At 43.7% G+C, this 20,723-nt stretch overlaps 2 protein-coding genes across 6 annotated transcripts in view; one reads left to right on the forward strand and one right to left on the reverse strand.

Moving 5' to 3' along the window:
* Positions 1-8,716, forward strand: part of Pspc1 (paraspeckle component 1) — an 86,443-nt gene extending 77,727 nt beyond the window's left edge. The window contains exons 7-9 of one of the 3 annotated variants that reach the window (XR_002477432.2): positions 3,525-3,675; positions 4,700-4,882; positions 6,661-8,716. Coding sequence is in view for 2 of the 3 variants with exons in the window: in XM_021663825.2 (XP_021519500.1) it covers positions 3,525-3,698; positions 4,700-4,723 (198 nt within the window). In the remaining variant the exon portion in view is untranslated. Of the gene's footprint in view, positions 1-3,524; positions 3,699-4,699; positions 4,883-6,660 lie in introns of those variants that run through there. The other 2 variants (XM_021663825.2, XM_060391144.1) reach the window with 2 other exon arrangements.
* The window catches only part of Mphosph8 (M-phase phosphoprotein 8), a 31,554-nt gene continuing 18,067 nt past the window's right edge, over positions 7,237-20,723 (reverse strand). Inside the window, exons 8-14 of one of the 3 annotated variants that reach the window (XM_060391143.1) lie at positions 18,414-18,554; positions 17,628-17,714; positions 15,521-15,675; positions 13,114-13,268; positions 9,218-9,297; positions 7,875-7,958; positions 7,237-7,549 (exon numbers count right to left, since the gene is read on the reverse strand). In XM_060391143.1, the coding sequence (XP_060247126.1) occupies positions 7,508-7,549; positions 7,875-7,958; positions 9,218-9,297; positions 13,114-13,268; positions 15,521-15,675; positions 17,628-17,714; positions 18,414-18,554 (744 nt within the window). In that variant the 3' untranslated portion in view covers positions 7,237-7,507. Of the gene's footprint in view, positions 7,550-7,874; positions 7,959-9,217; positions 9,346-13,113; positions 13,269-15,449; positions 15,676-17,627; positions 17,715-18,413; positions 18,555-20,723 lie in introns of those variants that run through there. The other 2 variants (XM_021663823.2, XR_009594186.1) reach the window with 2 other exon arrangements.

Raw genomic sequence — 20,723 nt, forward strand, 5'->3', positions numbered from 1 at the left:
GTGTGTAATGCACGCAGTTTAACAACGCAAAATGCTCTTTTCTTCACAGCATGATCTTCATGGTATCTGCAAAGGTGCTATTTTAAGTAAGTGCTGAGGGAAAACTTGAATATTACTCGATACTTTCCAATTTAATATTTTTAATGAAAAAATATCTCCAGAGACTTTGTTATTTGAGTTTTCCCTGCATATGTGTACGTGCGCCCACACATACCTGTTGCCAGAAGAAGTGTCATCCCCGGAACTACAGCCGCCATGTGGGTGCTGGGAACTGAACCCAGGTCTTGAGGAGCAGCGAGTGCTCTTAACCACTCTCGTGTTTGTCAGCATGGTTTGTACATTAAGTAAGTGGCTGACCTTTGGAGCTGGCAATAATTTAGACTTGAAAATCTTTTAAAGAAAACAGTGCAGCTATCTAGCTAAATAAATAAAGCTGTCCCTGCGGTGTAGCCTCACCTAGGTTACACTCTGCTTCCTCTCTTGGACTACCTCTTCACTTTGACATGCTTCTGAAACTACACGCGTGATGCTGGGCTTTGTTTGGGAAAACCCGGTAGAGCTGAGCATTGCAGCCCAGCCCCGCCGTCCTAGCTGCTCTGGAAGCTGAGACAGGAGGATCACAGATCAGTGTGATGCTGAGCTAGTTGAGAGGGAAATAGGAGCACAGTCTCCAAGGCTAAGAGAGGCCAGGGTCACCCCTGTACCTGGTGTCTTGACGCCTCCCTCTGACGCCTCCCTGGGTTAGTGCCGGGACAGGGAAGGTGCCTCAAATATATCACTGGCCTGGCCTACACACTGAGCTCTAGACCAGGTGGGGCTGTGTAACCAAAGCACAAAGTAGAGATCTGAGGGTGGAAACAAGGTTGAGGAGTCTTCACAGGCTCCTTGATGTCATTTTCCTTTCAGCTGCCCTGCACGTGCTAGGGCTCCATGGTTTTAACATTTTGCTGTATTCAAATCTGAGGACTGCACGCTGGGCCAACTCATTTTTTCTTTCAAGTTATTTATCCATTCCAGGAGGTGTAGACCTCTAATTCCAGCACTTGGGAGGTGGAGGCGGGAAGGTCAGAATTCAAGGTCATCCTCAGTAATACAGTGCAAAGCTAACCTGGGAGCCATAAAATCCAGTATCTTGGAAAAAAATATATTTGACGAAATCAGGTTGTAAATTCTTAAATTTTATGTATTTAAAAACCTAACATTTCTTTGATAATTCCATCAAATATTACCCTGTAAGCTTTAATAGAAAAAAAATGAGGTGCTGGGAGAGATGCCTCAATGGTTAAGACACTGCTCTTCCAGAGGGCCAGTGTTCAGTTCCCAGCAACCACGTGGTAGCTCATGAGCATCTGTAATGAGATCGTGTCCAGGCAGAACACTGTATATATAATAAATCTTTAAAAAGATATTAAAGGAAAAGATCAGTTTTCCCCTAGAAAAGACCCTAGCCCGTTCTTCCTGCTCTGGCTGTCTGTACTGTGTCTGTCACAAATGCAGAAGACCATAGTTGGTTGTGAGTACTGCTCTCTGTAGATTCTTGTGGTCGTATTTGCCAGTAAGTCCCCTCGAAACTTGAATTTCTTGGGAAAGGATCACTGTTGTTGAGTAGGGAACATTTCTGGTGGAAAGTTTTTCTTTTTTTAGTTTTTAGAGACAGGGCTTCTCTGTATAGCCTTGGCAGTCCTGTGCTCTCTTTGAAGACCAGGCTGGCATCCAACTCAAAGCGATCTGCCTGCCTCTGCCTCTGGGAAAGTTATTCGTACTGGCTAAAAACCTACAGACGTCAGGAAATGTCACCTTTTATTTAGATTATTTTCTAGCAAGGATTTTTCAGTGTTTGCCTTAAAGAGTTTTTGCTGTTCACATGTGATTTGAATAACAGCCTCCACAGCATTGGGGTGTATCAGCCTTCCTGAGTTACTGTCCCATTTAGTGTATTATGTAATGTGTTGTATGTGACACATGGTGGGAAAGGGCTGTTTCACTTTCTAGAACCCCTTAGCGGCCCAGAGAATGGGTTCATTGGTAGAGCGTGGCTCTTTCTTAGGAATAACATGTCTGTAATAGTCTTGCAATCATAGGAGTATGCATGGGACTGTGTATCTTAGTATATGAAAATGTCCTTGTTTAATCTTTGGTGGGCTCAGAGATCCTCCCTCCCCACACTTTGGCAATACAATCGTTTTGTTTGATTTATAGCACACTTTACGAAAAATACAAGGTTTTACAACAAAACCGTGATTTCTATAAATCATTAAGGTACAGGCCGGTGAATCCCCAGTGAGTAATTGCAGAAATTTGTAAGCCTTTTTCTGCAAGAATATTTCATCCAGAGTTGAATTTGGGGCAGTATATCAGGTTTAAAAACCTAAGCAGCATTTTAAAACAGTACTAGTATAGGTAAGAGTTCCAGCATTTTCTGGTGATGTATTCCTAACAGATATGAAAACCTGAACCTGCCAGGAGGTAGTAATTCATACTTTAATCCTAGCACTCGGGAGGCAGATGCTGGCAGATCTCTGAGGGAGTTGCAGGACAGCCAGAACTACACAGAGAAACCCTGCCCCCAAACCACCCACCCCCCAAAAAAGAGGAAAACTGAATCTAAATCTGATAGTGGCAATTATCACATTACTGTTGTGTCCTACTTTATTAATATTTCCATTATGTTATAACAACATATTTTGCAAGGACCAGATAAACTATACACCAATCTCTCATTGTAACGTCACATTCATGCTCTCTGTGGAACATTACCCAGCGTATTCCAAGATGGAAAACTATTGATGGAGCAAGATAGATATAAGTAGACAGTTTTGTGTAGAAGAAATTACGGGTTTATATATATACACACATATATATAATAATTTTTAAAACGTGGTTGGGTCTTTTGCCTGATTGTACTGTTCAAGCACATGTATACCTAGAGGCCTGAAGACATTGGATCTCCTGGGATTGGAGCTCATCTTCTGGTGCTCTTCTGAGCCATCTCTTCAGCCTCTATAACTGCATCTTAAAGTTGTGTCAAGGGACCAATAATCTGTGAAAGAAAACTGTGATGGTTTAAAAAGGCTTTTTTCCCCCCTGGATCGTGGTGGTGCATGCCTGTAATCCCCACAGGCAGGCAGAGCTGTGAGCCCAGGAAAGCCGCCGCCGCCTTTTTTTTTTTTTTTTTTTTTTTTTAATGGGCCATCAAGGTGGCGCACCTGTTGCTGCACCTGGCCCTAGAGTTTGATCTCTAATTGACATGTGGAAGGAGAGAATGTTTTCACATTCACCTGTGTTGTAACATGCTCACACACACAAATGTAAATTTTCATTTGCCAACAGATTTGAAGATCTTCTAGAATTTAGGGCTTATAGTGTTAAGTGCCATGGTAGGAAATTAATCTGAATCTTCATTGAGCCATTGCTCAATGAGGAAACTGGGAATAATGTTGGATCAGAGAAATTACCCTCTGAATAAAAATAAAAGTAGGCACAAGATGGTATCTTACTGGAGTCTGATTTTTTTCTGTTCCTAGGTTGTGAAGGCAACATGGAACTGCTGGTCTAACACAGAACAAACACACCAGGAATGCTGGCACGTGCTTCTGCAGTGGGTTATTTGGAGTCTGTGCAGAAGCGAGCTCCCTCTTCTTGCAATTCTGAACCCTCTGGATTGTGCTGACATGGGTACTAGTCCCAGTGCTGGTGCGGTTAGTCTTACTGTGTAACTCACTGGGTAGTTCTGACTGGTCGTGGACATTTCTCTTCCGTTCTGTGGCTGTTAATGTTTTGCTCCATGTATGTCTGTGCCCTACATGTGTGCCCAGTGCCTACAGACAACAGAAGAAAGCTCTGGATTCCCTGGAACTAGAGTTATAGGCAGTTGTGCGCCAGATGTTGGTGCTGGGAATCAAACCCGGGCTTTCCGGAAGAGTGGCCAGTCTCTTACCAGAGCCACCATCTGATTGTAACCCTTTGCCTCAGCCAGTGAGTCCTGCAGGCCTCTGCCATGTCTGGTGGTCCTGTGGCTTTGCGCCCAGCTTAGCACATGCATGTGTCCTGCCACGGAAGTACACCATGGCCAGAGTCCCAGTGTTTCCTTTTCTCTTCTGGTTGTTGTTTAAGACAGTGTCTCGCTGTGGAGTCCTAGCTCTTAAACCATCAAGAGCCTAGAGCTCTTGAAACCAGTCTGGGAGTAAAGGAATGAGCTACCAGGCCCAATGTTTTGGCACTGGACAGTTCAGAGTTTGAGCTAAAACTTTACAATGCTACCTGTGTCCAAGAGGCAATGTGTGTACTGTGCTCTGTGAGAAGGATGGTGTTTTATGCTCCAGGCTGGGTAATCCACAGAGCGCTTGGAAGCCTTGGCTGAAACATCCCCACATTCTCAGTACTTGAAAGCTTTCATTTTGATAGCAACAATATTGGCTCTCTCCAGCATTCTGTTGAGCTGCCACTCAAAAATCCTCTCTAGCCTTGACCTTGGGATAAAGTGCTATGTCCGTGTGGTTACCAGAATGTGTCCAGACGTCAGACTTAGCCAGAGCAAATAGGGCCATGACCTTCCCATTGCCACACGGAAAAGCACGCCTCAGTACTTCTGCTCCTGTTTAGTGTTGTGTGGGGGAATCTAGATCTAGTGAGGCCTGTAGGAGGGGTCTTCTTGCAAGAGCATATTCATACATGGGATCTCTGTCTTTCACTTCCTTAGTCTCTAGGAACGGATTTTGTCTGACGACAGCCACCTGTTTGCAGGGTCACTGCCCAGGTCCAACTACAAGCTTGGCCATCCTGCTCCAGCTGCTAGGTCTCAGAGCTCCTCTCAGCTCCAGATTTTAGACTTTTAGACTTACGTTTCCTTTGGAAAATGTCATCATTAAAAATGCTGTGTAATGTAAGTATGTGTGTTAGGGATACTCCTCCCAATTGTTTAGAAAAGAAGCATGAATTTTGTTTTGTTATGCCAACAAAATAAGATTTTTACAGAAGTTCTTAAAATTAATGTCATAGCAAAAACTCTGGTGTTTCTGTCCTACACACCTGTGCTCTTCTAGATGTCTCAGCTGTGGTGCTGTGGACCCGTAGTGAGGTGTTGCCAGTGACCTGCCACAGGCATCTGCAAGCAGGACACACAGGCATCTTGTAATTAAGAGGGGAGTATTGAGCTCTATGTGATCAGCCCTAGGGTTATCACGGCAGTATTATTTAACCTGATATCACAGACAACTGATGGATTTTATACACACACACACACACACACACACACAACCTTGGGCCAGGCAGATACTCCACCAGTGCCACCCACCTCAGTCCCCCGAGTCTGGTCTACTTTCCATCCGTAATCCCAAGATACTTGATTGTATTTTTATCTGCACCTTTTCACGCCATTTTTGGAGTCCTTCCTCTCGACCCATGTGGTTTTCTTCTCCCATTGTGGCGTCCTCCTTCCGCCTCTCTTCCTGTCTGCCTGTCTCTAGTGATTCTCCTGTCCTCCCCCCCCCCCCGCCTTTGAACCTTAGCCGTGCCCACCCCATTCTGTTCTGCCCAGGTATAGGCCATTTAATCAACCAATCAGGTATGTCTTATGCAGGTTTACACAAGGATAGGTGTAAACAGACCTAGACGGCCAGTAACTAAACACATCAGACCAACCAAGACCCTGGAAGCCAGGCACACATAGTTCAGGAAACACTGTCATGTGCTACCTGCCTCTCTTAAGGTATTCACTGGCACCCTCTTATCCAGCTCTACGACCGCTTGGTTTGGTTCTGCTACTTGGCCCTTAGACTAGTGTAATATGTGTTATACTGTCCTAGAAGACAGCAGAGTGGGCACAGCATTAAGTTTTCAAGCCTTTGGGTGATTATGGTTTGTATTTTCATGCCTTTTGAAGTATGCTTAAGTGTATACATACTGTCGAGTCTTGTTGGGATTAAAATTTCAAATTGCTCTATATGTAAAATTTTTTCATCAAATAACATTTTGAAACAGAAATGTGAAAATATAGATCTAATGTACATAGGTTACGTACGGCTTTGGGGGGGTGCAGGGGGGCTGTTTTTCAAGATGGGGTTTTTCTTTGTACCTCTGGCTGTCCAGACTGGCCTTGAACTCAGAGATCTGCCTGCCTCTGCGTCCCAAATCTTGGCTGAAACTACACATTTTTTACAGTCTGTAAGACGTTAAAGATTTTATTTTCTAATAAAAAAAAATGGAAACATGGAAAAGAAATAAATGGGTTATCTCCAGAAAGATATGTGAACCAAGTTAAGTTACTAAAATGCCAAATGTGACATGAACCCTGCTACCATTTATTGGGTGTGCTCATTCAGTGGGCTGATGCAGTGGCACTGCTGTGAGTTCAAGGACAGCCTGTGTTATATGACATTTCCAGACCAGCCTAGGATATTGACGAAACCTTGTTTGAGGAAAGTCTCATCTACACAGTGAGTCCCAAGACAGCCACCGCATTAGAGAGCACCTGAAGAGGTAAAAATGTATTGACTGTTTATTGGAGGCTTGTTCCTGAAGCCTCTTAAAAATTACTCTACTCTCGATCCCGAGGCAGGACTGCAGGTTTGAGGCCGTGTAGAAAGAGTCTAAAACTGAGAACAAAATGCCTGTGTGTGTACATGTATTTCTATTTACCAATGAAAGATTTGTCTCTTGCAGGTCACAGCATGTTCGAGAAAAACAGAAATTTCAGACCAGAAAACCTTGCGTTGCAATTAATGCTTATGAGCAATGATAATGCCTTAGAGTCCACAGGAGAAATTTCTACGGGGAAGAATTCCAGCTTTGTTATATTGGAACAGGCCTTCCAGGTAAGTTTCTAACTCATCGTGTAGCCAGGTGCCCTTTTGCCTCTGGTCCTCCTGCCTCCTCTTAGGCACAGAACAAGCACTTCTCAATCTTAGCAGTGTAGTCACCCTACATGTTAATTCCAAGTATCATCACCCTAGGTGCTAGGGATAAAAGTGACTCACCCTTTCACAGGATGACCAGGAAATGCTGTACCACCTTTCAGAACATCAAATGCATGCACATTTGTATAGTGTATAGTAAATACTTACTATATCTGATTTCTTGCTGTGTGTGGAAAGGGCTCATGTTTTGACCGCACAACAGTCATGCTAAACAGCCTCTAGAGCTATGCCTATAGAGTTACAAGCAGGAGCCACCATGACCTAGCCCGAATGTTTTCTTTTTTGTTTTCCAAAGACACGACTCAGAAAGAATAGTAGAAAATTTCAAATTCAGATTTTTTAATTTCTAGATAGTTCTCATATATAGTGTTCCACATTGTGGAAATAAACTATGCAGAACATTCTGAACAATGGCACAGATACATACATGAAGACTATAAACATAAAGCCCTGTTGTACTTTAACAGGCAACAGTCTTACATTGCAAGTTTACAGATAGAACTACATAGGAACATTTGTGTGCCAGAATTCGAAAGTGCTACAGACTTGGACTTGGGAATCCAGCAGAAAGAGGCCTGGTCTCAGTCCTTTGGTCAGTTCAGCTGCACTCTGTATGCACCTATTAGCAATTTCACCTAAGGGAGAGAAGTGAGGGGTCAGTACGTACAGCTCCCACCTTGTCAGAGCATTAGGTTTGGGCTATTTGTTACTACATTAGTGCAGCTGCTTAATATGGAGAGATCTTGCCTGCTTAGGCCCAGCCACGCAGTAGCAGTGTAAGGCTGCAGTGAAGGTGAGGCCAGGGCTCAGCAAGGAAGCTCTCAGGCCAACCCTCAGCCAGGTGTGCCCATAGCAGGCCTCATGCAGAGGACTTGTCTGCACTATGTGCACAGACATTTCCAGACAATTTTTCTTTTTAAGAAGCAGTAACTGTAAATACAAAGCAAAGATTTTTTTCACCTTGGCAAAGGGTGCTTCAGTCAACCTTATAAACAGCTTATTGGGTCCGGCAACAGGGCTGAACGAGTAGACAAAGTGACTATCCTAGAGAGGAAAGAAAAATGAAGTCAGACTCACATCTGTGACATGTACAGTGGAGACCTAGAATTTTAGGATAGGATCTATGTAGGCCAGAGCTGACGGCTCAGCTTGTCTGGTGAGCCAGGTATTATCTGTCTACCTGTACATGAAATGTCCTTACTGCATTATCTCCCAGGCCCTCAACAAGTTTGTTTTGGGAGGCAGAGTTGGAGGATCAATGCAAGTTCAAGGCCTTGCATATCTGCACTTAGTTCTAGGCTACCTGAGGCTGCGTGGTGATACCCAGTATAGCACCAAGCACAGAAATATGGCTACATTCAATACAATGCTTAATTTAAGCCTTAGAGAATTCCAGAAGTGGCAAAAAGGAGTGATGATGTGCTTTCTGGTAAAAGTATGAAGGGTTGGCCAGTGCAGTGGCACACGCCTGTAATCTCAGTGTTCAGGGAGGTACGGGCAGGTGGATCTACAAAGTCCAGGACAGTCAGGGCTACAGAGTTTTAGAAACCCTGTCTCCAAAATCCAAAGAGTATCATGGGTTGATGGTCAACTTCCTCTAGCTTGTTGGATAGTAGTAGCCTTACTTCAACCAAATCAAAACACCAACAACAGCATTCATTTATGCATTAACAAGCATAAACATAACCACTTAATCCTGCCTTCATTCTCAGACTGCAGCATAATTTTTAAAGTGGATAAATAAACATTAAATATTTAAAAACAAAATTTGGGTTTTTTATAATAAATGTGAATTTTAATAACTGTGAACTGTCTGCCTCATTATATACTGGAATGATCCATTTTTGTATGTGTGCACTTGTGTGTGGCTATGTGGGGGGTGTACTTGGCACATGCAAACAAATACAGGAGTCTAAGGTTGATTTTGGGACTCATTAAGCTCACCTGTCAGACAGCACAGCTGACAGGTGGGCTACCATGTATACACAGCATTACATGGGTTTGCTATAACTACTCAATTTCCCAGCCTCAAACCCAGCCAGGTAGGGCACACTGCCCACACGTAGACAAGAGGAAATAAGCTGGGCTGTAACAAGACCCCTTGTCTGGGGCTGAGTGGATCAAGTTTTTTGTTGCTAAGCCTGATGACCCACATGGTGGAACTGACCTCTGACCCCCACACTTCATACCAAGGTGCTCAGAGCACCTGCATACTTATTACTTAAAAATTAAACAAAAAATTATAAATTATGTCACTCAGCTTCTGACCATAATTTTCAATAATGAACAGCTGAAAATCTTACCAGGAAAACAGGAAGTTGAAATTTATCATTTAAAACTACAGCTTGTACACTGCATGGTCCGCAGAGCCGAGCAATGACTTCTTTACCCAGAAAGTTTGCATGGAAAATAAAGAGCAGAACACCAGAGCCTGAAGGAGGACAGTAGAGGAGGTTAATGCCGCCACAGTGTGAGGGATGCGGTCATGCTGACAGGGAGAAGACCCCTACTCACAACACTCGGTGTCATCTTACAGTTTCAGACTACAACTCTGGAGACCTTGTCCAGGAAATGCTCTCGTGTAGACTCAAGTTTCAAGACAGGATTTTCCCTGTGTAGCTGTGGCTGCCCTGGGCTCACTTTGTAGACCAGATTGGCCTCGAACTCACAAAAGATCCACCTGCCCCTGCCTCCCTAAGTGCTGGGATGACAGGTGTGTGCCACCACTACACATGTGTGTGTCTTCAGCCTGCGTAGACCAGAAAGGGGGTTCAAGTTACAGACAGTGATGAGGTATCATGTGGGTTCTGGAAGCTGAATCTGGGTCATTCCCAAGAGTAACAAGTCCTGCTTAGCTATCTCTACAGTCTTGGTTACTGATTTTTAAAACAATAAAATTTATGTAATTTGACATCAAATCAGTAAGAGGACAACTTATGGGAGCTGCTTCTCTCCTTCCATCAGGTGGGCTATCCAAATCAAGCTCAAGCCATCAGGCTTAGTGATAAGAATTTCTACTTCAGTCAAAAATAGGTGTAATAGGCACAATATTGCAAATCTTATCCCCCAAATTTGGCAGCCAACAAGATGGTTTAGCAGAGAGAAGTGCATATGTGATTATAACTAGTCCAGTGGTCGTAGTTCTTAGGAATCAAAAGCTTCATTAAAGAACTCTTGATTAGTTGGTGTTTGGAACTGAACTGAGTTTCCAGGTGGGTACCCCAGTAAGGGGAACAGGGACTGGCTGACCAGAGGAAGACAAAGCAGCCAGTCCTGATGGGTCCTGATAGGCTAGGGTCAGATGGAAGGGGGGAGGACCTCCCCTATCAGTGGACTGGGGTAGGGGCATAGAAGAAGAAGAGAGGAGGAAGATGGAATTGGGAGGGGGATACAAAGTGAATAAATCATAATTTAAACACACACAAAGACAAGTGTCCCACTACTGAGCTATCCTCTAACTCCTCAGCATACTGTGACACAGAGAATGGCCAGGATGGGACTTCTGTTGGGGCTTGTCTGAAATTCCACATTACATGCTTATAAGGACCTTCCATTTCTGTCTTAAAAGATTTCAGAAGAATAGTAGAATTTCTGGTTCATGCAAATACTTATGCAAGTAGGGGAAAGCAAAACAAAATAATTTTGTGGGCACAATGCATATGCCCTATAATATTCAAAGCTACAAATCATGAGCCAGTCATGATATTGTGTGCTTATAAGCCCAGTGCTTAAGAGGAGGAAGGTCTGTTCGGAGTTCAAAACAAACCCAAGCTACACAGAGACCCTATCTAAAAATACAAAACTACACCTAATTAACTAACAATGCAGCAATTCACTTTGAATTGCTTTGAATTTAATTTTCACTTTGAATTCACTTTGTGGCAGGTGGATTGCACGTAGCCCTGGATAGCTTTGAATTCAATACTGTCCAAAAAGATAACCTTTAAATCCTGACTGTCTTGCCTCCACTTCCTGAGTGCTGGGCTTACAGGGATGGACCACTAACGCAGTTTATGTCAACGCTCAGACCCAGCTCAGGCACTTGCATGCTAGGGAAATGCTGTGCTGGACATAGGAGCCTCCTGCCTGAGCCTCTTTAGTGCTAAGGTTGCCAGGGAGATGGGAAGTGACCATGCTGCTGCCACCAAGCCTGACCACTTGCATTTGGCTCCCAAAGAACTCATATGTGGAAGGAGAGAACTCCCAGAAACTGTTTACATTTGCAACTGTACCCTGGCACAAGCATACCCACAAACAAAAATGTAATGGAAAAAAAAATATTTTAAAATCCCGTTTGTGTATGTGACAGGACACACACACAAATGGCTCTTCAAGTTAAAAGACTTATCCACCAAGCCTTGCAACCTGAGCTCCATCTACAAAGTGTTCTGACCCCCATATGCACCATGATGCACACTTGCACACAAATGTATAATGTTTTAAATGTTCTAGGTGCTAGGATTGCACGTGCAGATAGCCACACCTGACTTAGGAGTACACATTAAAAATTTTTATCCTTACATTGGGCATGCATAAATAAATATACGTGTCTGTTTTATTTCCTGGAAGTCTTCAAATGCATGTCTGCATATCAGTAGCAACAAACCACCTAAATGCCGTATTATAATGTAGGTTACAGCAATGCATTAAAAAAAATTTCAAAACAAAATACTTGGCCAGAGAGATGGCTCAAGAGTACTGACTGCTCTTCCAGAGGACTAGGGTTCAATTCCCAGCACCCACGTGGCAACTCACAAAAAAAAAAAAAACCCTACCTTATTCTGTGTGCATGAGCCCACATAGCACGTGGTGTATGGAGGCCAGAGGACAACTTTGGAGGTTGGTTCTCTTTCTACCATGTAGGTTTTAGGGATCAAACTCAGGTCATCAGGCTTGCTGGCAGAAGCCTCACCGACTGGGTTATCTCACAAGTCTAAATACACATTTTTAAACTGAGGATAAGGGTGTGTAACGAAATGGCCAGGGCCCTATTTCCCACTTAAAAGAAAGACAGTGTTCCCTGCCCTCCTTGAGTGTGCCATGGGGGAGACAGAGGACAGTGTTCCCTGCCCTCCTTGAGTGTGCCATGGGGTTGGACAGAGGACAGTGTTCCCTGCCCTCCTTGAGTGTGCCATGGGGGAGACAGAGGACAGTGTTCCCTGCCCTCCTTGAGTGTGCCATGGGGGAGACAGAGGACAATGTTCTCTGCCCTCCTTGAGTGTGCCATGGGGGAGGACAGAGGACAACCCTTTGGAGAAGGTTCTCTTCTACCATGGGGGAGGACAGAGGACAACCCTTTGGAGAAGGTTCTCTTCTACCGTGTGGGTTCTGATGACTCAACTCGGGCAGCAGCTCTGACTTTTCACAGTCTCATACATTAGTCTTAATTCCCTACTCCCCACCGTCCACCAAACTGTTTCTTCCCAATAGGTTCCTCTCCTACCTTTGTTTCGATGCCCACCACATTCTAATTAAGGTTTCGAGGTAGTTACTTAATCAGGGGCAACTTACTGGTAGCTCCACCCCTGAAGAGCTGCCCCCAGACACCATATAACTGCTTATAGCTCTGTCATTAACTCCAATGGGATGGGGCAGTCCTCACCGCACCCCCTCCCAGGTTTTCTTAAAAAGTTATGCCAGGTAATGACTCATGACTGTAATCCCAGCTCTCAGAAGGCTGAGACAGGAGTATTGGACCAAGACTATTAAATAAACAAACAAAAAACCCCCCACCAAAGTCAGACATGGTAGAACATACCTTTAAATCCAAATATACAGGAGGCTAATGCAGGTAGATCTCTTAAGTTCAAGGCTAGCTTGATCTACATAACAAGTTCCCGGCCAGCCAGGGCTACACAGTGAGACAGACCCTGTCTCAAAAAAGCAACAAAACAAAAATAAGCCAAACAAGGGGTAACCCACTGACTATATTAAAATTGGGAGAAAAATTAAGATTGTAGGCTTAGAATTATAAAGCTGTCTTTTAACAAAACTCAGCAAACAGCTGTAATTATGAAGAACCAGTATCCATCTTAAAAAGGACTCAGTGGCAGATAAAGGGGCATAGGATGCCTCTTGCCAGCTACCACACAGTGGTGTCTGTGAAAGAGTTCCTTCAACAGAAAGGTTTTATTTAGGAGCAAACATTTTTACAGGCTATAACTTTAAACACTTAAGTTTGAAAGAGACATCTACTTACCTTCTGGTATGTTCTGAGGGGGCTTGTAATTGAAATCCGTTGAGAAATCTGGCCCCTCACAGAGCCGATGACATGCTATGGGGAAAACAGGTTCTAGTAGAGCAAGGCGAGATTCAAAATAGTCCCTGATTGTTTCTTCTGCAACTCTCGAAAGCCTAGTAAGAGAAGACCAGAAGACTGTTAATGTAATAGCTGGGTTTGGACTCATGCCTCAAAACTCAGAATGCTCATGTAGGATTGCCGTCAGTTTGAAGACAGCCTAGGCTAGAGTGAGTTAATGTAGGTGTACTGAATTATTACACTGTACCACATAAAGAACTGTAATTATTGTTAGCAAATTAAAAAACTTCAGTGATCATTACACATGGTGTACTGTATTATCACACTGTATCGCACTGTACAATTAAAATTTAAAATATATACATTACGGGGTGGGAATGTAGCTCATCTGCCTAGAATGTATGAAACCCAGACTTTGATGATTAGCATCACATAAATCAGATGTGGTGGCATGCATCTATAACCCTAGTACTCAGGAGAAAGACTAGGAAGATCACAAGTTCAAGGCCATTAGCGGGGAGCACTGGCACACAGCTGTAATCCCAACACTCTGGGAGGCAGAGGCAGGCATGCATTGGAGGTTGGCCTGGTCTACAAAATGAGTCCAGGACAGCCAAGGCTACACAGAAAAAAAAGCCCAAGGCCAGCCTCAACTACAGAGAGTTTGAGGCTGGACTGGAATACGTGAGCCCCTACCTTTCCTTTATCCCCCCACAAATGGCAGGCACCAAAAGATGGACTCTCACTGTACAATAACCATAAACACTACCCACTAACTTTGCTTCTAAACTTGTTTTTTGAGACAGGGTTTCTCTGTGTGGCCCTGGCTGGCCTGGAACTCAAGAGATCTGCCTGCCTTTGCCTCTTGAGAGCTGGGATCAAAGGTGTGCCCCACCCGCCAGAGTTGCTTTTTAACTTTATTATTATTATTATTTTTGCAGTGCCTAGGCCCTTGCACATGTCTAAAACAATTGTCCTAGCCCTGATTTCACCTTTCAGAAACTACGTTTTTGATTTTTGTGTTGTGGGTGCACATGTGTGCACATACCCATGTGGAGTCAGAGGACAGCACTGTGTCATCCTTTATCACTCTCTGCTCTATTCCTTCAAAGCAGTTCGCTCCCTAAATCTGGGACTCAGTATCCAGTTAGGCTGCAGCCAGAAATACCCAATAACCTCCCATCTCCAACATCAGTGTTGTGGTTACAGGTAGGAGTGAGACCATGACTACCCACCTTGTTGACATGTGGGCTAACCTCTGGTCCTCATGGGTGCCCAGCGAGCACTCTTACCAATGAGCCACCTCTTTACTCTATGTCGATGCAGGACTTTACTACATTGCCCAGACTGGCCTTGAACTCATTCTGTATCCCAAGTAGGGCTTGAACTTACAATCTGTATGCTTTAGCCACCTAAGTGACTGCAATTATAGTTGATCCACACAACCCAGCACCACCTTTGTGAAAAGGAACTATAACTCTGGCCTCACTTGGATTTCCTCTCATAAGCGGTCTTTCAATTTCCTTTTCATCCATCTCCTCTTATTAGAAAACAGGAGTTGTACAAGGGGAACTTTTACTCAGTCTTCATAATCTATGCTTTGAAACAGTATCTGGCACAGAAATCCACTCAGTGCTTGTTTAATGCATGAGTGAGAAATCAGAAGTGGAGAGCTCAGACCTGAGCAAAGGGAGATAGATGGCTGGCCACTCCTCTCCCAGGCTCTCTGCAGCTACCCGCTGTGTTCGGAGGAAAGAAGGGATGAACTGGCTTCTCGGGATTCTTTAGACAAGCTGTCAGACTAGGATGAGAGAAAAGTGAGGAAGACATGGTTGTCAGCCTCTGGTCTCCATAGGCCTGCGCACAGGTGCAGGTACACACGAGGGAAATGTCAATTTAAAAGTAGACTTAACTTTTGAGTCTTAACATAGTCTAGACTGGTACGAACTAGCTATGTAGCCAAGGACTGACTACCTCGACCTCTACATCTTCTTTCTCTAACCTCCTAAATGCCGTTACAGGCATGTGCCACCATGCCTGGTTTTAGGAAACACTGAGGACTAAACCCAGGGCTCTGCTCTGAGCATACTAGGTAAGCACTTTACTAACTGAGCTTCATCTCCAGTCCTAGACTTAGCATTTTTAAGGAGATGTTCCAGGTGTTTCTAAGACTTTAAGAACTTGCACAAAAGTAGTAAATATGCCACTAAATGCACAATCTACTGAAGTGAGAAACACAACAGGATAATCTTTTTTGAACATTTTCCAACACAAACCTCTCCAAATACGATGTCTTCTAATAGCTGTTATCCCACTCTGAACCATGGCACATTCACCTGACACTTACATCTCCAAGTGGCTCTTCAGCAGTTCGTACACAAGCACATTGTTACACTGTTTTGCAAAATACAATGCACTATTTTGGTGCTTTGACAAAATGTTGCAGTCTGCTCCACATTCAATCACAAGGCGCACAATGTCCGAATTTCCTCTTTTGCATGCCTAGATCGGAGAGAAGCGGCATTTCTTACTGTGAACCACTTCAGTCACTTCAGTCTCTCCACAGTCTGGCAGGTCTTTCTCAGAGAGCAAATACAAGAAAGGGAAGACATCTGAGGCCAGGTCCTAGCAAGCATTAGCAACAGGGCAGCACAGAGGAGTTCGCTAGAGGCTGCTGTGAGGAGGAGCTCAGTCCCCAGGGCACAAACTGACACTTGGCCAGACTCCCTAAACCTTCATTGACTGTCCCACCATCTTTCTCCGAAGCCTACTTTTCCTTCCCTAACTCAGAAAAATCAGCTAGCACCTGCTCTGTTCTGTGAATTCGATCTCCTAAAATGCTAAAGAACGCTCGCTAGATCCCTGTCGCTATTTAGGTACAGACTAATATTACTTCACTTCAGGAACCTCCCTACAAGTCTGCAAACTGTCTGTCTCATCCTGAATCCACTCTCTCCACTGAACATTCAAACAAGCCTACCCTTTAATCTGGGCACTTCTTCCTCAATCTCCCAAGTGCCCTCTGGAACACACCCAATCATGAATAGCTCGGTGGAAAATGCTGGTATCCCCTTCCCTGTGCTCTTCCTTCTACTGAGGTGTAAGTGTCTGCTGTCTAGCAGTTTCTCAGACAGTACTCTGAGGTGCCACCTCTGATGTACCTATGTGGTCGTAACAGACACACAAGCTCACCCCTGAAGAAAAGGACTATTTACACAAACCAAAATCAGGAATAGGGAGGAATCACAAAGCAATGACCAAGGCTTAGACCTAAGGGTCTAACAGGAGGCCCAGAAGAAAGAAGGAATCCAGGTTACTAGAACACAAGAGTTCAGGACAAGCCTGGGGTTGTACTGTAATCTAATTCACGCACTGACAGAGTAGAACCTGGTATTGCAGACAAGTTCCTGCTCAAAGCACAGCTTATGCAAAGCTGTACCTCAGGGAAGAGAGAAAACACCTATGGACACCTGGACCTGCTGAGTTGTAGCAGCACTAGAGCCAGAAACCTGGAACTACTGCAAAGGAATGGCCGCTCTGGGTGGAGGCCAGGGACATACGTGCAACCTACCGTTCAAAGAAAGGTACAAGCAGGGTCGTGGGACTTTCAACTCAAATCTCTGTAAAGCCGCAGCTCCAAAGACGGGTTTGCCAAATACAAAATGAGCACATCATCTTCCTTTCCTACTCCCAGGCCTCTAAACCCACGAAGATGGATGCTGAACACCCTTTCATGTGACTATAGAGATACTGCTTTTACTGCCACCACAACTTTGGGGCATCTCTGGCATATTACCCAACTCCTGCTGGACAGAAGTCATTAAGCTGAATAATAGAACTCTGATGTCAGTTTCTTTTCTTTTTTTTCTTTTTTTGAGACTTGTAGCTTTGGCTGTCCTGGACTTGCTCTGTAGACCAAGCTGGCTTTGAACTTAGCTGATGTGCTGAGATTAGGCATGTACCACCGCATTCAGCTGCTGAGGTCAGTTCCTTAACTGGCCTTGGACATATTAATTGCTTCTAGGAAATGGCTGTCTCTGTCTAGCTTAGCAGACAAACTCTGTATTCTGCCTTGGGTAATGAGAATCGACTAGTCTAGAAACCACTCAAGACACCCATCTGTAAATCTTAAGTTCCACTCATTGCAATCTTGGATCTGTCTGCCTCTTTCCAGCACAGAGTTCTCATTTACTGAAACACCACAGTCCCTTCTATTTCCCCAACTCCTGATCCATTTCCTCTGCTGACTCAGTGCCCATCACCTCCATCCCATGATGCTGGCTAGGTCCCTCAGACTGAGTATTCCTGTGCATCACTGACCCAACCATTCTCTACTGCTTTGCTGATCCACTTCTACTATGTAGGAGCTGCTGAATCCCAGGGACTACCTTGTTCTATGCTTTTCCCAGTCTGAAGCACTAACATGAACACCCAGTGTGAAACTGAAGACTTACTTTCATGAGTGCAGTCTCACCATTGCTTTGCTGGACATTTACAAAAGCTCCAGCTTCCAAAAGAATAGCCACAGTGGTTAAAAAGTTCTATTAAAAAATAAGAAACAAACTTCATTACAAGACTTTGTTAAAAGACAGACCTACCTTTTAGATGTTTTACAGCCAAGAAAGACCCAGCAGATTGTATTCCATGCAGGGGACTGGCCGGCCACCATCTCCCTGATTCATCACTGTAGGGCCACAGGAGCCCACCTTCTCAGCCTGGTCCTTCACTCATGTGTCAGCAAGTACTACTGAAGCCTAACCCTGGCTTGCATGTGAGAAATTCCACACGTGAGTCCTCTAAATCATTTACGACTGATTCTGGCAGTATAACTAGAGTTTGCATTCATTATAAATTACCAACTAGGCAAGTCACATGTTGAATCTGATTATAAAGTACTGCTAATAGCAGAAATTAATTCACGAATGGGGAGGAGGTCCCCCCCATCAATGGACTTGGAAAGGGGCACGGTGGAGATGAGGGAGGGAGGGAGGGAGGGAGGGACTGGGAGGGAATGAGGGATCGGGACACGGCTGGGATACAGAGTTAATAAAATGTAACTGATAAAAAAAAATAAAATTAAAAAAAAAAATAAATTCAGAAAAAAAAAAAAAGAAATTAATTCACAAGTCACAGACCCACTGAAACCATAAAGTAGGGCTAAGTGACATATGACCATTCTATTTCATTACAAAAAAAAAAAAAAAATTCTCAGTGTCCCTTCATGCAATCAAGTCTCAAACCTTCTCAGCAGCATGAATGAGGGCTGTGGTCCCATTTTTCTGGCGCCCATTCACTTTTGCACCTTTGGTGATAAGGAGTCTCAGGAGGTCATCCTGCCCTCCTGCCGCGGCCAACATCACCAGTGTCATCCCACTAGAATCCTGTGACAGTTTGTTAATGAGAAACCATGTTAGTCTTTCATCAGAAGCATTTTAGAAGCAAGTCTCTTCTGGAAGATATTTCAAGGAAAAATCACTGAAGTACATTGATTTAGGCATCTGCTTAGGTTAGGCTGCTTACTAAAATATACTACTAAGTAGTCAGAATCTAAAATCTTTAGAATGTTTTATGTGATCATAGGAGGAAGAGTACATGCTTATGTGTATGCACGCATATAGAGGCCACTGTTTTCCTCAAAGGCTTGCCACCTAATTTTTAAGATCCATTTCTATTGCCAGCCACAGTGTACATGCCTGACATTCCAGCATTTGGGGAGGTAGAGGCAAGAGGATCTCTTGTGAGTTTGAGGCCAGGCTGGTCTACAAAGCGAGTCTAGGACAGTCAAGACTACACAGAGAAACCATGTGTTGAACTCTCCCCCTCCACACACACAAAAGTTATAATCCTCCTGTATAATCAATGAGTATGGTGGCTCATGCACTCAGAAGGCAGAGGCAGCAGGATTTCTACAAGTTTGGAGCTAACTTGAACTACATAGACACTGACGTTTAGGACAGACTGGGCAAAGGGGGATGGGGTGGGTTAAGGGGCTGGAGAGACGGCTCAGTGCGTAAGAGCACCAGCTCTCTTCCAGAGCACACAGTTAAGTTCCCTGCACCCACATGGCGGCTCACAGCTCTCCGTGACTCCAACACTGGAGGATCCTGCAATGCCAATGTACATAAGCTTAGGCAGACACTCACACACATTAAATGAAGTATCTTAAATAAAAAATGAAATAGAGGCTGGAGAGACGGCTCAGCAGGTAAGTGGACCAGCTGCTTTCCAGAGGTCTCAATTCCCAGCACCCACAAAGCAACTCACAGCCATCTATCTGTAGTCCCATGGGATCTAATGCCTTCTTTTGGTGTACAGGAAAAAAAAAACACGCATATACATAAAATACATAAATAAATCTTTTCAAACATTAAATAAATTCCCAGCAATAAATTATTTTTGTTATTTTGTCTTTTTTTTTTTTCCCCCAGAGCAGAGGACTGAACCCAGGAGCCTTGCGCTTGCTAGGCAAGTGCTCTACCACTGAGATAAATCCCCAACCCCCCCCCTTTGCAATAAATTCTATATCAAGTTTTCTTGGTATAAAATGAATGGCAAACTGAGCCAGATGCTCAGTTCTCTCCTGTGAAATCCAAAGCATTATTTAAAATGGTAAGAGTAAGAGTTTCATGAGTGTAAAATTTAAATGTGGTGACTCACACTCATAATCCCAACACTCACCTGATAGGGGTAGGAGACTCAGATGTTGGTCATCCTTGTTTACACAGCCTGTCTACACTGGCCTGGCTCAAAAAATGTTAATTAAGTGACATACACTTTCCCCACCAACAAATAAAGATTAAAGATTTTTAAAAATTAAAAATATATCATTAAAGCAAAAATCCTATGAGAACATAATCATATAATCTTGTCTAAGGAAGATGAGACAGTATAGTCGTATGTGCTTAAGAAGCTTAGGCAAGAGAATTCACAGCAAGTTCAAGGCTAGCCTGGCTATATAATGAGATTCTATTTCAAAAGAAAAAATTCCCAACAATTAATATCTCATCTAAAAATGAGAGGAGGAAAAAACTAATATGCTTCCATGTAAAAAGAAAAAGCAAAAATTCACATACATTGATATAAAAGATCTTGAGTGACATGAAAAGCTGGGCTATATCATCAAAATCAAGTAACAACCACATAAACAGCCCCAAGGAAGTTCTTTTACACCTCTTATTGCTTCAGCATAAAATAATCCCCAGGCATGGTTTGAGTGAGAAATGTCCCCCATAGACTCAAGTGTTGTAGTAAATAAAAGAAAGGTTTTGGGCTATATATTACTGGCCCTAAGATTATCAAGGCAGTATTGTTTAACCTGCTATCACAAATAATAAGACACAGACAACTGTTAGATTTATAATTGCCTTATTTACCTGGGCCGGGCAGATATTTCACTTACACTGTCTCAATACCCTTACCATCCATCTCCCAGCCCCCATCCAATGCCATCTGCCTTAATCCTCCAAATCGGACTACCTTTCATCAATAATCCCATGGTACTTTCTTTTATTCTTTATCTGGGCCTTTTCATGCCATCATTGGGGTCCCTT

The sequence above is a fragment of the Meriones unguiculatus genome, chromosome 9 (assembly GCF_030254825.1).
Source record: "Meriones unguiculatus strain TT.TT164.6M chromosome 9, Bangor_MerUng_6.1, whole genome shotgun sequence".
NCBI classification, from domain to species: domain Eukaryota; kingdom Metazoa; phylum Chordata; class Mammalia; order Rodentia; family Muridae; genus Meriones; species Meriones unguiculatus.